This window comes from Myxocyprinus asiaticus, chromosome 20 (genome assembly GCF_019703515.2).
Source record: "Myxocyprinus asiaticus isolate MX2 ecotype Aquarium Trade chromosome 20, UBuf_Myxa_2, whole genome shotgun sequence".
Taxonomy (NCBI): domain Eukaryota; kingdom Metazoa; phylum Chordata; class Actinopteri; order Cypriniformes; family Catostomidae; genus Myxocyprinus; species Myxocyprinus asiaticus.
In genome coordinates this window covers 17,248,216-17,265,944 of record NC_059363.1, presented here as the reverse complement: position 1 = coordinate 17,265,944, position 17,729 = coordinate 17,248,216, and the positions used below count along the sequence as shown (strand labels likewise).

Genomic DNA, 17,729 nt, shown 5'->3' with positions numbered 1-17,729 from the left:
AACAATCCACATGAAATGGTGTGTTTCGGGCACCTTTTGCATGCTATTTTCATTGTACTATGGATGGATGGATGGATGCAATGGATCTTGCGCACTATCCAGGACAGAATGTATGGGAAATGGGACTTGGATTTCTGGCTACAAGGCAAAATTTGCCAAAAAGGGGGAAAAAAAATTAATAATTATTTTTAGGTGATGTTTGCTCTCATAGCACATGTAGATGAGTGGTGTTCACATTTGTGTAAGAATGAATACACACATTGAAAGAGTGTTAGTGTGCCTGTATGATTTCGCCCCCTGGTCCAGGTAGTTGTCGCAGGACCTGTGTGTGTCTGTGTGTGTGTATTTGGAGGAGACAGAGGTGCGTTCACCTTGTTGAGACGTGCAGAGGTGTTCCACACTGTGCTGACACCTGGCACAGAGCTCTGGCTCAAATCCAGACATGCACAGCATGAGGAAGTGTGTGTGTTTGAATGAAACCAGAACAGTGTTTGAGTGGTGTCATAGTCTGGTGTGTGTGCCAGCATGTTTTGTCAGTGAGCACCGTTGAGAAGATGCATATGTTCTTGTTTGTAGACTCGAGGATTTGTGCTTTTTTTAAGCCCATTTTTTTATGTTTTTGTACATGTTTTTAAAGTGTGTGAAACTCAAACTGCCCCATTTCAAACCAGTTGGCTGAAATGTTCTGTAAAAGTCTTGATCTAAAGGCTTATGCTTAAATGCTTGAAATTAGTTTTTTAGACAAAAATAAATTTTGACTATTTATGAATTTCTTTAAAAAAGTACAAATGGGTGAGTTGGACCAGGAAAATCAGCCAACATTTGCACAGCATACATGGGATTTTCTTCATTACTGTTTAAACAGCATCCCAGGATGCAAGTTGAGAGAATGCCCATCGTGTGCAGAACTGTATAGGAAAGGGTGGCTACTTCAGAGAAGCTGAAATATAAGATAGTTTTGATTTCATTTTTTGGTCACTACATAATTCCCATACACCCATTTTTATGATTTCATAGTTTTGATGACAATTATTCTTAAAGGGTTAGTTCACCCCAAAATGAAATTCGTCTCATGATTTACTTACCTTTCCTTCTTCAGCAGAGCCAAAGTGAAGATTTTTCTAAGCAGGTTTCAGCTCAGTTTATCCATACAATGCATGTAAATGGGTGCCATGATCAGACTGCTGGCTGTTTGACGGTCCAAAAAGCATATTTAGGCAGCATAAAAGTACTCCAGTCGATCAATTAATGTCTTCTGAAGCAAATCGATAGGTTTGTGTAAAAAATTAAACAAAAAAATCGATAATTAAAACTTTATTAACTTTAAAAAATCGCTTCCTGCCAGCAGTCAATGCATCAGTGATGTAAGCGCAATTGCATGTTTACATGAGAAGTTGGAAGTGCGTGCTTTGTATGCAACAGAGGGCCGAATGTCACGCGAGAGTTAGTTAATTTCAAACAGAAAAACAGCACTGGGTGGAAGCAACTATTTAAAGTTAAAAATGTTTTAATTATCGATTTGTTACACCAACCTATCGGTTTGCTACAGAAGACATTAATTGATCGACTGGAGTCATGTAGATTACTTTTATGCTGCCTAAATATGCCTTTTGGACCAACAAACAGCCAGCAGCCTGATGCACCCAATTACATGCATTGTATGGACAAACTTCGCTGAAATCTGCTTATTAAAATCTTCACTTTGGTTCTGCTGAAGATGGAAAGTCATACACATCTGGAATGGCTTAAAGGTAAGTAAATCATGAGAATTTTCATTTTTTGGGTGAACTAACCCTTTAAATGTGGAAAATAGTAATAATGAAGAATAAGAATTTGTGTGACTGATAGTTTAAACAATTCTTCACATTTTTCTGTTCTGTCCACCTCTTTTAGTTCTCTATGGTGATAATGTAGAGGCCAACCTTATCTTGTGACTTTGGTGACATTATTGGAAAAGGACATTATGTGGATCATTACACATATTGTGCAGTTCCATGCTGATATGGCCACTGTGTGGGTTTTTATTGGTAATGCTCTATTGAAGTTTAAATAATTAAACCTACTTCTCTTCCCTAAATCTTAAACCTAAACCTAACCAATATTTTCATAAAAGAAAATGTGAGATTTTCTGTTGCTTCTATGACACTTTTGGCTTGTGTCGACTCGCATGCTCTTCAGGACTTGTCGCACAGCCCTTCACGCTCTCTCAGTTAAGCCACCATGCAGCTTGATTGCACTTGAATAAGCATGTAAATGTTATTGGTTATGTAATACAGACATTAAAATGTCTTTAAAAAAAATCGTCACTCACTGTAAAAAAAAAAGAAAAAAAAAAAAAGATATATATATAGTGTTAAAAAAGATATATATATAGACTCTAGTGTTTCATCTGGAAACTGCAGGGATACATGGTAACCAAGTAAAAATCGTTTAGCCAAAATTTAGGAATAGAACTGTGATTCTTTGAAACCAGTTTGGCAGAGGCACAGTGCAGGACTCTTGTTGCATATCTCTGCTAATATTTTGTTTGCCCTTCCTCTTTCTCACTGGCTGTCTGGTTTTCTCTCTCTTGTTAGGACAGACCCCTGTTTCAGTTTGATCAGATGTCGTTCTGCCTGGCGGAGCTGCATTTGTGGTCCTTCAGGAGCAGCCTGCAAGTCGAAGGTATTTAAAACACACTTTCACACAGTGGCGGGCCGTGCATTTACAGTGCTAGGCCTTCAGTGTTATTCATGTCATTAAGAAAACACAGTTTCACAATGAATAAGACACCCTATGCCTTTGGGCATCATACATTATGTCGCAGCTAACTAATAATACCAATTGACATTTGAAAAACTCTTCCACGCACGAAGCCAGAACTTGAAATGACACTTAATGCTCAAGCAAGCCTAATTTTAACTGCAGCATGACTGTTTTGTGAAATGAATGTCTCCCGAACAGACATTCAAAAATCATAATTTTTCATATGAATCTACCAAGGAGGTCTATAATACCTGGAAAAATCTATCTAATAATATTTGCGATTTAAATGTTCCTTGCAATAAAATTTCGTTTCGTCAGGGTACACTGTTATGCTGCGTTCCATTCAAGTTGGATGTGGGATATTCCTACTTGATATCTCCAACCATAAATGCATTCCATTCCCCGATATTCGGAACTGCAACTCTTCCGTTAGCTTAGCAGGGGTTTGATTCTCGTTAGAGATGTCTCCTAGCAACCCAACTGATAAACAATGCTGCAGCGCTAGCATTTGTGCTTCAGGTGTATGATTATCAAAAGAGATTATAATGTTTTGTACACCTGTTTCTGCAGGCGTTTGTTAAACAAGCTTTAATATCATGTAATGTGGAAATGAACTCATTTATCGATATTACTTAATAAAGTGAATGTTTATCACTTACTTTGTAGATGTCCCTGAGTGTCGACATGTTTGTGTGACATTATGCACCTGAATCTCGGCGAAATCGGAGTTGAGAATTTCTGCACGAGCCTACAAGTTTTAATTCTGACTTCAGGATGCATTCCATTGCACTTTTCCTAGTAGGAAGTTGTAAAATCTGATTTTCCGAGTTGAATGGAATGCAGCACTACTTTTCAAAACTTGATCCGACACTGAATGCTCAAGCAGTCGAATTTACACTTCGAAAACTCCTGATGTTGCTATAACAATGCAAAAAGCACTTACCAATTTACTTGAAGTGAAAATCAGTCCTCGGTCATGCAGAACATCTCGTGTTTTTAAATCCATAAGGATCTCTTTCTCAACGGCAGTACCAGCAGTGATGACAGCCGACTCGTCAGACAGCTTGATCTTACGCTTTTCGCTTTCAACTTACGTACATCACTTAAAGCGTGATTGCATCACTCAAGGCCAGCTAGAAGTCCTCGACTGTGACATATCCTAAAGATCACACCCACCAAGAACAAATAAATCAGTCTGATTGGCTGAATGAATTTAAAGTCACCAGACTTTAAATTCCTCAGTGCCGACACGCTGTTCACAAATACGCCAGCAGAGTCCTTTGTCTGGGCAGCCCGGCCGCGGAAACACAGAAGGAAAAGGGGAAATAGAGCCGCCGTTCTCATCAGAGTAAGACGTCGCGCAAATCGACCCCCGCTACCCAGTATTCTACTGGCAAATGTTCAGTCTCTGGACAACAAGCTCTGCGAGCTGAGAGTGCGGATCTCTTTCCAACGAGAGAGAGATTATGCATTATCTGCCTTACGGACACTTGGATGTCTGCGGAGATTCCAGACTCAGCCATCGAACCCGCGGGGTTCTCCGTGCACCGAGCAGACAGAGCGAAAGACCTCTTGGGTAAAAGCAGACGTGGTGGTGTATGTTTTATGGTCAACAATTCCTGGTGTGATCAGAGGAACGTACATTCTATCAAGTCTTTCTGCTCTTCTGATCTGGAATTTCTCATGCTTCTGTGTCGACCATTCTGGCTACCAAGGGAATTCACAGCGGTCATTATCACAGCTGTGTACATCCCCCCACAAGCCGACACAGACCGGGCACTCAAGGAACTGTACGGGATTATAAGCAAGCAGGAAACCGCGCTCCCTGAGGCTGCGTTCGTTGTGACCAGGGACTTTAACAAAGCCAACCTCAAATCAGTCGCACCAAAATACTACCAACACATCAGTTTCAACACACGAGGGGACCGGGTTTTGGACCATTGTTACTCTCCCTTCCGGGATGGCTACAAATCCCTCCCTCGCCCAGCATTTGGCAAATCAGACCACTCTTCCATTCGGCTTCTGCCCGCTTACAGGCAGAAACTGAAACAGGAAGCATCCACCCTCAGAATGATCCAGTGCTGGTCGGACCAATCAGACTCTACACTACAAGACTGTTTTGATCACGTGGACTGGGAGATGTTCCGGTCCGCCTCTGATGACGACATCGAGGTGTATGCTGATAGCATAACGTGTTTCATCAGAAAGTGCGTAGAGGATGTTGTTCTGACCAAAACAATATGGATCTACCCCAACCAGAAGCCATGGATAAATAGCGATGTTCGCGCTGCACTCGATGTGCGGACCTCCGGTTTTAATTCCGGGAATGCGGAGGAGCATAAACAAGCCAGTTATGCACTCCGCAAAACTATCAGAGCAGCCAAATGCCAGTACAGGGACAAGATTGAAGGACAGTTTAACACCACCAACTCTAGAAGCATGTGGCAGGGAATTAACATCATCACGGACTTTAAAGGGAATAAAAACTCCGCCATGAACACCGCTGCCTCTCTTCCGGATGAGCTAAATACTTTTTAAGCTCGTTTCGAGGGAAATAACACCGCCCTCGCGGAGAGACCTCTCGCGGCAGAAGCTACAGAGGTTAGTTCACTCTCCGTCTCTGTAGCGGATGTAACCCGATCCTTCCGACGGTTGAATATCCGTAAAGCCGCGGGTCCAGACGGCATTCCGGGCCACGTCATCAGAGCGTGCGCGAACCAACTGGCTGGTGTTTTTACGGACATTTTCAACCTTTCCCTCTCCTTGTCTGTGGTCCCCACATGCTTTAAAACGTCCATCATTGTGCCTGTACCAAAGCAATCAAAAATAACTTGCTTAAATGACTGGCATCCTGTTGCTCTGACCCCCATCATCAGCAAATGCTTTGAGAGACTAATAAGAGATTACATCTGCTCTGTGCTGCCTCCATCACTGGACCCATTGCAGTTTGCTTACCGCAACAACCGCTCCACTGATGATACCATTGCATCTACAATACACACTGCTCTCTCCCACCTGGAAAAAAGGAACACTTATGTGAGAATGCTGTTTGTAGACTACAGCTCAGCATTCAAAACTATAGTGCCCTCCAAGCTTTATGTGAAACTCCGGGCTCTGGGCTTAAACAGCTCGCTGTGCAGCTGGATCCTGGACTTCCTGTCAAGCAGACACCAGGTGGTTAGAATGGGCAGCAACATCTCCTTATCACTGACCCTCAACACTGGAGCCCCGCAAGGCTGTGTTCTCAGCCCACTCCTGTATTCCCTGTACACACATGACTGTGTGGCAACACACAGCTCAAATGCCATCATGAAGTTTGCTGATGATATGACGGTGGTAGGTCTGATCACTGACAATAATGAAACAGCCTACAGAGAGGAGGTGCTCACTCTGACACGCTGGTGTCAGGAGCACAACCTCTCCCTCAACGTCAGCAAGACAAAGGAGCTTGTGGTGGACTTCAGGAGAAAAGACAGCGAACACAGTCCCATCTCCATCAATGGAGCACCGGTGGAGAGAGTCAGCAGCTTCAAGTTCCTCAGTGTCCACATCACTGAGGATCTCGCATGGTCCGTCCACACTGAGGCCTTTGTGAAGAAGGCTCATCAGCGCCTCTTCTTCCTGAGACGGCTGAGGAAGTTTGGAATGAACCGCCACATCCTCACACGGTTCTTCACCAGTAATGTAGAGAGCATCCTGACTGGCTGTATCACTGCCTGGTACGGCAATAGCACCGCCCACAACCGCAAAGCCCTGCAAAGGGAAGGCGCGAACTGCCAGACACATCATCGGAGGTGAGCCTCCCTCCCTCCAGGACATATATACCAGGTGGTGTGTGAAAAAAGCTCGGAGGATCATCAGACTCCAGCCACCCAAGCCATGGGCTGCTCTCACTGCTACCATCAGGCAGGCGGTATCGCAGCATCAGGACCCGCACCAGCTGACTTCATGACAGCTTCTTCCCCCAAGCATTCAGACTTTTAACTCCTGATCTCTCACGATCAATATACATCAGCACTGCACTTTATTAATCTTATTATCTCACACTGGACTGTCTTAAATTATATTCTCTCTTAACAACACACTGGCAACTGACTATCTAACCGACAGCCTGAATGTCAATACAGTAAAATACAACCTACTGTATATTTTACATATACTATATCTACTTTTTTTTAATTGTATAATATGTATTCTATATTGTGTGTATTGTATACTGTATATTGTATATTATTATTTGTATATTGTGTTTTGTGTAAATATGTGTATATTAGATATGTAAATTGTGATGTGTGTCATCACTGTCACGACTGCTGTGTTGCTCAGAACTGTACCCAAGACTTTCACCCACTATTGCACTTGTGTATATGGTTGTGTGACAATAAAAAGTGAAGTGAAGTGAATCTGACAATCTGACTTTAGTTGCCCATTCATGTGCATTGTTGAGGGATTCTGAAGAAATTCTGAAGGCCTGAGGGGGTGGAGCTCAGACTCACGCGCAGACTTCGGGCATGTGATTTGTGAAACAGTTGTCACACTTTGCTTGTAAGCATCAAGGAATAAATTCTGACTGGATAAACTTTTCATTTTTTTCTATTTGTTTGTAGATTAATTAAGAGTGGAAAGCGGTTAAAAATACATAGGCAAAAAGGTGATTGAGAATGAAAGGAAGAAAAATATTTATGTATTTGGCATGTTAGGCCAGCAGAGAAGGCTTTGCTGGCCCTGAGAAATCGCCACTGCTTTCACACATTCAGCCTCTTTTTTTTTTTTTTTTCCTCGTTTTTCCCTCTCCTTCTTTTCTCATGCTTCTATTCGTGTCCCTATCTCACCTTTTTTTTTTTTTTTTCTTTTTTTTTTTTTTTTAATTGACCCATTCTCCTAGCTTGTGTAAAAATAAATATAAATTCTTTCAGAGCCAGTTACACTGTGTCACACACTTATGGTAGTTATTATACACCAGCGCTGTTCAATTCAAGTCTTTTTATTAGAATGGCTCTGTGGCCTATAATTAATTGGTGGCTCCCTTTATTATTGCTTTAATGTCGTAGCATGTGATATGTTGCGCCGTTCATTTTGTTCTGTAATGCTGCATTATTTTTAAAACAATCACATGATCTGCTTGCTCATTGCAATCAGAGATGCTTCTATGAGGTGCAAGAGAGATTGAAACTGAGCCCACATGATTCACTGTTTCTCTCAATGCTGGTCCTCAGATTTTTTTTAGATTTCACTGGCCAGTGTCTGAGTAGCCTAGTATTTTGGCAAAGAAGTTCAGCATCGAGATCTTTTTCACTGTGTGTTGAGAGTAAAAAGTAATGTGTTAAAAAATGGGATGCACACATTTGTCATTAAATGAAATCTCTTTTAATTTCCTTTTTGTTCTTTACAGTCTGTTGTTGAAAAAAAAATAACAACAAAAAAAGAAATATTTTGGGTAATTCTAATCGCACATAGAGCAGGTGAGGTAAAGAAGCCATTCGACTCCACTGTCGTTAATATGCGCTCAACCAAAACACTTCTGTGAGACCCTTGATGAACTTCTGCCATTCTTAAAGAGACAGTACCGTTTAAGCACATACAAATACTTGTAACTAGTACAAATTATGCATGTTAACGATAAACATGTAACTATATACATTATATAGTGCAATATGATTGTGGAATCCAGTCATAAAAACTGAATAAACTATAAAATGTGGAATGTCACTAAATTTGACAAATTTGGGATAAAATTAATGTATAAATGCACAATGAATCAAATTAAAATCTTAATATGTCCTAATGTGTTGATTAAACCATATAAAGCTGAGATTTAATGAAACAAAAATACAGTTTGTATGAGCTGCGCTTCAACATTAAGTGAATGGGAGAAGCTGCCGCTCATACACCAACCGCATCAGCATCACGTGTGCTCTGTGTGTGTATAAATGACAGAGAGATGATCACATTATTCACTGTGATGCGCAAAACATGCATACTATATTTTTATAATTTTAAATCATAGCCGTTAGCCGTTTAATAAGCACATTAGCCCATAAAATAAACAGCTTTTCTGGAGGTGAGAAGTGAAGTCGTCGAAAACATTTGGTTTTGCGGAAAAACTGCTAAATAAAAGCTCCATTTAGACGACTGAAATTGAAAAAATGCAACAGAAATATATTACTTCTGTCTAGTAAAATGAAATGTAGTAGTAGTAATAATGATGATGATAATAATAATATATCAATAATAATTACATTATATTTAAACAATATCTCACAAGCAAGCATTTCATCACTGCTTTCATTAATACTGTGATGCTCTACAATGCAGCACTGCATTTGACACACACAAAAAACAAAAATAATACAATTATTTATATATATATATATATATATATATATATATATACACATATTGTGCTTTGATTTTCAGTTTAGAAGCTGTTCATTTGATAAAAATAATACAATGGTATGTTGAAAAGTAATTGTTCTGTTCTCATTTGATTACAATTCTATGAATTCATTTGATTAGACAGTTTTTTAAATGATAAAATGTAATTAAACTTTAAAACCCAGAATTCAGAGAAAAAAAACGGAAAACACAGAATTTGGGCAATGACCCAAAGCATACCTCCAAAGTTGTGGAAAAATGGCTTAAGGACAACAAAGTCAAGGTACTGGTGTAGCCATCAAAAAGCCCTGACCTCAGTCCGATAGAAAATTTGTGGGCAGAACTGAAAAAGCAGAGGAATGGGACAAAATTCTACCAACTTATTGTGAGAAGCTTGTGGAAGGCTACCCAAAACGTTTGACCCAAGTTAAACAATTTAAAGGCAATGCTACCAAATGATGAAAGAAATAAAAGCTGAAATAAATCATTCTCTCTACTATTATTCTGACATTTCACATTCTTAAAATAAAGTAGTGATCCTAACTGACCTAAGACAGGGAATGTTTTCTATGATTAAATGTCAGGAATTGTGAGTTTAAATGTATTTGGTTAAGGTGTATGTAAACTTCTAACTTCAAATATATATATGTATGCTTTAATGGAACGCATGGAATTTGTAAAAAAACAACAAAAAAACAACAAAAAAAAACATTTAATGCTAAAATGTGACCAAAATAATAAACTAATAATAAAAAACAATTTGTACAAAAAATGTGTTCAAATCCCCTGTATTCAGCATTAGCCGAGAGATATTTTTTTCATATACAGGTGCATCTCAATAAATTAGAATGTCGTGGAAAAGTTCATTTATTTCAGTAATTCAACTCAAATTGTGAAACTCGTGTATTAAATAAATTCAATGCACACAGACTGAAGTAGTTTAAGTCTTTGGTTCTTTTAATTGTGATGATTTTGGCTCACATTTAACAAAAACCCACCAATTCACTATCTCAACAAATTAGAATATGGTGACATGCCAATCAGCTAATCAACTCAAAACACCTGCAAAGGTTTCCTGAGCCTTCAAAATGGTCTCTCAGTTTGGTTCACTAGGCTACACAATCATGGGGAAGACTGCTGATCTGACAGTTGTCCAGAAGACAATCATTGACACCCTTCACAAGGAGGGTAAGCCACAAACATTCATTGCCAAAGAAGCTGGCTGTTCACAGAGTGCTGTATCCAAGCACGTTAACAGAAAGTTGAGTGGAAGGAAAAAGTGTGGAAGAAAAAGATGCACAACCAACCGAGAGAACCGCAGCCTTATGATTGTCAAGCAAAATCGATTCAAGAATTTGGGTGAACTTCACAAGGAATGGACTGAGGCTGGGGTCAAGGCATCAAGAGCCACCACACACAGACGTGTCAAGGAATTTGGCTACAGTTGTCGTATTCCTCTTGTTAAGCCACTCCTGAACCACAGACAACGTCAGAGGCGTCTTACCTGGGCTAAGGAGAAGAAGAACTGGACTGTTGCCCAGTGGTCCAAAGTCCTCTTTTCAGATGAGAGCAAGTTTTGTATTTCATTTGGAAACCAAGGTCCTAGAGTCTGGAGGAAGGGTGGAGAAGCTCATAGCCCAAGTTGCTTGAAGTCCAGTGTTAAGTTTCCACAGTCTGTGATGATTTGGGGTGCAATGTCATCTGCTGGTGTTGGTCCATTTTGTTTTTTTGAAAACCAAAGTCACTGCACCCGTTTACCAAGAAATTTTGGAGCACTTCATGCTTCCTTCTGCTGACCAGCTTTTTAAAGATGCTGATTTCATTTTCCAGCAGGATTTGGCACCTGCCCACACTGCCAAAAGCACCAAAAGTTGGTTAAATGACCATGGTGTTGGTGTGCTTGACTGGCCAGCAAACTCACCAGACCTGAACCCTATAGAGAATCTATGGGGTATTGTCAAGAGGAAAATGAGAAACAAGAGACCAAAAAATGCAGATGAGCTGAAGGCCACTGTCAAAGAAACCTGGGCTTCCATACCACCTCGGCAGTGCCACAAACTGATCACCTCCATGCCATGCCGAATTGAGGCAGTAATTAAAGCAAAAGGAGCCCCTACTAAGTATTGAGTACATATACAGTAAATTAACATACTTTCCAGAAGGCCAACAATTCACTAAAAATGTTTTTTTTATTGGTCTTATGATGTATTCTAATTTGTTGAGATAGTGAATTGGTGGGTTTTTGTTAAATGTGAGCCAAAATCATCACAATTAAAAGAACCAAAGACTTAAACTACTTCAGTCTGTGTGCATTGAATTTATTTAATACACGAGTTTCACAATTTGAGTTGAGTTACTGAAATAAATGAACTTTTCCACGACATTCTAATTTATTGAGATGCACCTGTATAAGCAAACTGGACATCACAATTGAAAAATACCCAAATGAATTGGAATCGAATCGAGAGCTTGTGAATCAGAAGCTAACAGAATCATGAATGTGATGCATTATGATATATTGAATCGTGACATGCGTATCGCGATACTTATCTTATTGTGAGGTGGCTGGTGATACCCATTCCTAGTCTACATACAAGTTTAGAACAACATGAGGCTAAGTAAATTATGACCGAATTTTCAATTTTGGCTGAATTATTCCTTTTACCTCTGGACCTCCTTTCACATTTACTCCACTTTGTGATAATTCTTCTTGAGTTGGTTGGCTTATGTGAGTGTCAGACAAATTAGTATTTTCCTTTTCTTACCAGCAAGTCCAGTTATCAGTTATTTAGAAAATTCTGTGATAACATGTTGTCACATATTTTATGCATGCATGTTGTTTACATGTTACCATGTGCTCTGCAATATCTGTGTATGAGTATTTATGTACACTACCGGTCAAAAGTTTTGAAACACTTGACTGAAATGTTTCTCATGATCTTAAAAATCTTTTGAACTGAAGGCGTATGCTTAAATGTTTGAAATTAATTTTGTAGACAAAAATATAATTGTGCCACCATATTATATTGAAATTACATTTCATTATAAAACTAAAATGTAATAAAAAAAAAAAAAGTTTTTGAAATTGATGACTTGGACCAAATAATAAAGAAAAGCAGCCAGGAGACCCCGGTGACGCCATGCGAGAAGCAGACGTGTAAGCGATTAGCTCTGCGCACTTTGCTAGTTTTTTTAATTATTTTCATGTTATAATCCGGTGAGATTCAATACACCCAGTTACATATTTGCTCTTTGAGGTAAACATGGCAAAGAAGTCAAAATCCTCAGACTCTGGAGACATTAAAAGACACTTACATGTTCAAGCTGAGGCCTCTGACGGGCCTGCGAGCCAGGACTCTATTTGGATGGCACGTCGGGAGAAGAAATTCAGCTTCAACTGTCCAATATCTCGGTGATGCTGACAAAGGTTATTGCTGACTTGGAGGATCTCGCTGTAATACATCGATCGATTACAGCGATGGAAACAAAATTCTCTGAAGTTGAGAGCTGGATCGATTATTTGGAGTCATCGGAAAGGGAATTATCCGCTAATCTGCCCGTGTCCAAAACAGACTTGGAACACATTTTAGAAAAAATTGAATATTTTGAAAATATGAGCCGAAGGAATAACATACGGATTGTTGGAATTCTTGAGCATTAAGAGGGCAGAGATATGGTGAAATTAATGGACGAGCTCTTCCCGAGTCTGCTTGACATAACAGGCCATAAGAGTCCCGGCTCGTAGATCCGCTGAGGGAGGAAAGGCCCCGATCAATTCTGGCCAAATTTCTGAGATCATCCAATAAAGATCTCATGTTGCGCCAGGCGAGGAGCAAAGGAAAGCTTTCTTGGAGGAGTCACAATATTTTCTTGTTCCTGGACTTTGCAAGTTCGACAAGAGAAACTCTTACATCTACGGAAGATCGCTTTTGCACTGATGTTTCCGGCCAAACTGAGAATAGACACTAGGGATGGCAGCAAAGTATTTACATGTCCCAAATAGGCACTCTCCTTTATAAATACATTGGAGTGAGTAAGCCATTTGATGTTTCTTATGTTAGTGGACTACCTTGCTGTTTAGTGACTTGATTGTCTGAGGAAACTGGGTGCCATTTTTGTTTCTTTTTGCGTTGGCTCCACCTAGCGGCTGGAGTGTGTTTTGTGGCATGACTCCTTCAAGAAACTTTTGCATTGACGGAAGATCGCTTTTACACTGAAGTTCCCGACCAGATTGAGAATGGACACTATCGATAACCGCAAAATATCTACATGCTCACATAAAGGACATTTTATAAAGTTGACTGGCTGAGTATGTCATGATGTACTTTTTTTTTATGCGGCCTCCGAGTGAGTTTGGCTCTTGATCATCCGAGGAACTGGGATGCATGTTTTGTTTCTTTTCATGCTGGTTCCACCTAGCGGCTGGAGTTTGTTTTTGCGGAGTATTTTCGTGAGACATTGGAATGATTTCGTCATCTGCTGCACTCACAACGGCCGGCTCACTGAACAATTGTCTGTCTGTCCGAGGAAACTGAAGGGCTTTATATCAGCTGGAAGTTGTTTTGTGGAGGAACACACCTTCAAGACAGTTCTGTGAATGAATCTACATGTTCTTTGTGTTTACTCTGCCTGTGGTGGGGTCTGGGGTCAGAAGCACTGGACTTGAGCAATCTGATGGCAAAGTTGTCGCGGGGGTTCTCGCATGAGCTTTTACTTTACGCAGATTATATTTTGTTATTTGTTTCCGACACCACTAGATCTATGCCTAGCCTCCACAGAATTATCAATTCCTTTTCAAAATTTTTGGGATACAGAGTTAATTGGTCTAAATCCGAAGCTTCAGCTCTGACTGCGTACTGCCCAGTAATGGCTTTTCAGCCGGGCGCCTTTCACTGGCCCAAACAGGGCATTAAGTATTTGGGTATTTTATTCCCAGCAAATTTGTGATTTAGTTAGTTAATTTTGATCCTTTAATAAAAAGGTTTTCGAGCAATGTGGGTAGGTGGGCTTCATTTACATTTATCGATGATTGGGAAGGTTAATGTTATTAAAATGAATTGTATTCCAAAATTCATCTACCTACTACAATCTCTCCCTGTAGATGTCCCCCTCTCTTACTTAAAGCAATTTGATAGCATAGCAAAGTCCTTCATTTGGAATGGAAAGCATCCCAGGTTACATTTCAACAAGTTACATAGGCCGATAGACAAAGGTGGGCTAGGCCTACCTAAGATTTGTTTTATTATTATGCATTCGGTCTCAGACATTTGACTCATTGGTCGCTTCCACCTGAGAGAGCCCCTCCCTGGTTTTGTATTGAAAAGGAAGTTCTTGACCCTATCTATCTCGCCACTGCAAAGCCCTTCTATCAAACTAATTGAAGAAGTTAAGTCATACTCCGTTATCTCGCATTTACACTCGATATGGACAAAGGTGTCCAGAGTGTTTAACTCTGATATTTATTTAAACGTAGCCTCGAGCATATGGCTGAACCCTAAACTATGTATTAATAAGTCCCCTTTCTGTTGGTCAGATTGGATTGTGAGGGGGGTTAATACACTTGATGACCTATATGAGCGTGGATTATTGAGATTTTTTGAAAATTTGATTCAACATTTTGGGATTCCCAGATGTTAATTTTATTAGTATTTACAGCTGTGCCACTTGCTCTGCACTGTTTTTGGGAGTAGCACGCACCTCCCTAGAGTCGGCAGATACTCTGGGAGAGGTGATTACTGCTTTTGGGAAGGGTCATGAGGCATCAGTGTATTACTCCCTGCTAATTCAGAGTCTGGGGGACGGAGCTTTAAATTCTCTCAAAAGATTATGGGAGGAAGATTTAAATTTGTTATTGGAGGAGGGAGTGTGGGCTAGGATTCTGAAAAACGTCAAGTCTGCATCTAGAGATGCAAGGGTTCACCTTATGCAATTTAAGATTTTACATAGATTTTATTGGACCCCTTCTAAATTGTTTAGGCTTGGTCTTAAGGACACACCCATTTGCTGGCGATGCCATTCTGAAGATGGAGACACCACCCATGTTTTTTGGGGATGTCGTAAGATCCAAGAATATTGGCTGAAGGTGCAAAGTTTTGTGTGTGATGTGTTGGGCACTCAGGTCTTGTTCTGCCCCAGACTCTGTATTTTGGGAGATGGGGATGTCATGGATTTGGAGGACAAGTACATGAAGGACTGGGTTTTGACCAGTGTGATGATTGGTAGGCAGGTTATTTTGAAGAGTTGGAAGTCGGATGGAGCACCCTCCTTCCCGGAATGGTCTACGGAGATGGGGAGGGTGGCTGCCTTCGAGGAGGGGTCGAGCAGAAGGATGGGAGTTAGGGATTTTTACAATAAGAAATGGGGTAATTACTTAACATTTTTGGGGGAATCTCGAGGAGGGGGCGGTGGAGGGAGTAATGTAGATTATTATTTTTTTTTTATTATACTTGATTATTGTATTTTCTTTTCTTTTTTGCTGTTTTAGTTTTGTGGGTTTTTTTGTGTGTGTGTGTCTATATTCTATTGATCACAGGGGTGTTCGTGGGGGGGTCAGGGTGGGAGTTTGGTAGGGGGAGGGGATATAGTGGGGGTTTAATGTTTAAAATGATTGATTCTATCTATCTATCTAATGTATATATATATATATATATATATATATATATATATATATATATATATATATATATATATATATATATTGTTTTTTTCTTTGTTAATTTATGAATCAATAAAATGCTAATAAAAAAAATACATACAATAAAATGTATCTATTTTGTAACTTAAAAAAAGCAACTTAAAAAGCATCTCAGGGTGATACCTCAAGAAGTTGGTTAAAAAAATATCAAGAGTACATGTCTGTAAATTCTAGGCAAAGGGTGACTACTTTGAAGATGCTAAAATATAACACAGTTTTGATTTATTTTGGATTTTGTTTAGTCACAACATAATTCCCATAGTTCCATTTATGTTATTCCATAGTTTTGATGACTTTACTATTATTCTAAAATGTGAAGGAAAAAAATTCTAATAAAGAATAAGTGTTTCAAAACTTTTGACCGGTAGTGTATGTGATTGCAGCTCTATATCGTATGTGGCCAGCCCTACTGACCTCCACGATGAGTGACCGAGGAAAACAAGAGAGTGATAGAGAGTGTAGGGACAGAGTGAAGTTTTAATCATCCAGTGTGCATGAATGAAAACTTTAAATGCAAAGATGGATGGATGGGTGGAGTGCTGTCCATCTTTATTTGTTATTCCTTGTCAGAGGTACACAGTCAATGAACAGTCCAGGTGTTTCCAGCCCAATAACAAATTCTCACTTTCGCAGCAGCAAAATTGATAAAAGATGCTAATGTTCAATAAAATGGTTATATTTGTTAATAATAATAATAATAATAATAATAATAATAAATTCTTCAGTGTTTTCTTAAAACTCCTCTCTATCTTTTTAATGTTCTTTATACAGATAGAGATATTGGCACATACCAATTCTATGACAAAGGAGAACCAGGTATGTAAGTTTTTCATTAGTGACTTTCTTAAATATATTGTTCATTCATTCCTTCATTCCTTCCTTCATTCATTCATTCATTCATCTTATTTCCAACATAAATGATAACTTTGTTTTTTTTTCTCCAAGTGTCAATTAATATTTTCATCCCTCTCTTCTCATCCAGCTGGTCTCAACCAGTAATTATATGAAAATGTCTCTGGAAATATGTGAATTCAGGTTCTGTATTTCCAGTGACACTTCATTGACGCCGTACTGCTGTGATGGTCAAACATCACTGTTTCAGATGTTTTTTATATGCGTCTGGGAGTGCCACATGGTTTTTAAAGATGTTTGTATTGAGTCACAAATTAAACATGTAATGATTTATTTCTGACAACTCGTGAGGGGGCTTTATGGCCAGCACTGAAATGTGATGGTCCAAAAAGAGAAAGCCTGTTGTTTAAGAAAATAAAAGCATGCTAGTTGTTTAATTAGATTTCAAACATGTGAAGTTTAGACTTTAAATGGTTTGTTTTTTCTGTTGTTTTCAGTATTTAGTCCATGATAAAGTCTTATTATCTTTCAAACATAAAGGCTTTGATGTTATAACAGCTTTCAGATGGTTAAAGTCTCATGAATTTGAAGTCTCCAAGAATTAAGGAGGGGGAACGCAATCATTTTTTCATTACATCTCACAACTAATGTTTATTATTAAGAAAGATCAGAATATTAATATTAAATCCATAATATCAGTGCATAAACATGTTTTTGTTGGAGTATGTTCACGTGAGTGTCTTTTCTGTATCCTAATGAAAACATTACATCATATTGACCTCTGATGGTGATTTTTTTTTTTTAAATGTTATCAGAATTTTTTCCTCTGTCATCCGCCAGCAGTGTTTACTGAAAGATCGAAACATAATTTTTTAACAGCCTCCCAGCTGTCAAAACTGGCCATTATGTTTGCAAAGTCAGAGGAGCAATTTGAAGTTGTTGAACTCACGGTGTAGAATTTAATGGTGTAAATGAGTGTTTCCCAAAATGTTTTGCATTCTAACAGCCCCATCAGTAAGGCTGAAGTACCCCTTCATCGAAACGAAACAATGTGTCCCTTTTA

At 39.2% G+C, this 17,729-nt stretch overlaps 1 protein-coding gene across 7 annotated transcripts in view; it reads left to right on the top strand.

Moving 5' to 3' along the window:
- wdpcp (WD repeat containing planar cell polarity effector) overlaps positions 1-17,729 on the top strand; it is a 114,845-nt gene that overhangs the window by 37,223 nt on the left and 59,893 nt on the right. For 5 of the 7 annotated variants that reach the window (XR_007892149.1, XM_051645805.1, XM_051645801.1 and 2 more), the window contains 2 exons: positions 2,577-2,664; positions 16,586-16,630. Coding sequence is in view for 6 of the 7 variants with exons in the window: in XM_051645805.1 (XP_051501765.1) it covers positions 2,604-2,664; positions 16,586-16,630 (106 nt within the window). In the remaining variant the exon portion in view is untranslated. Of the gene's footprint in view, positions 1-2,576; positions 2,665-16,585; positions 16,635-17,729 lie in introns of all 7 variants that reach the window. The other 2 variants (XM_051645803.1, XM_051645806.1) reach the window with 2 other exon arrangements.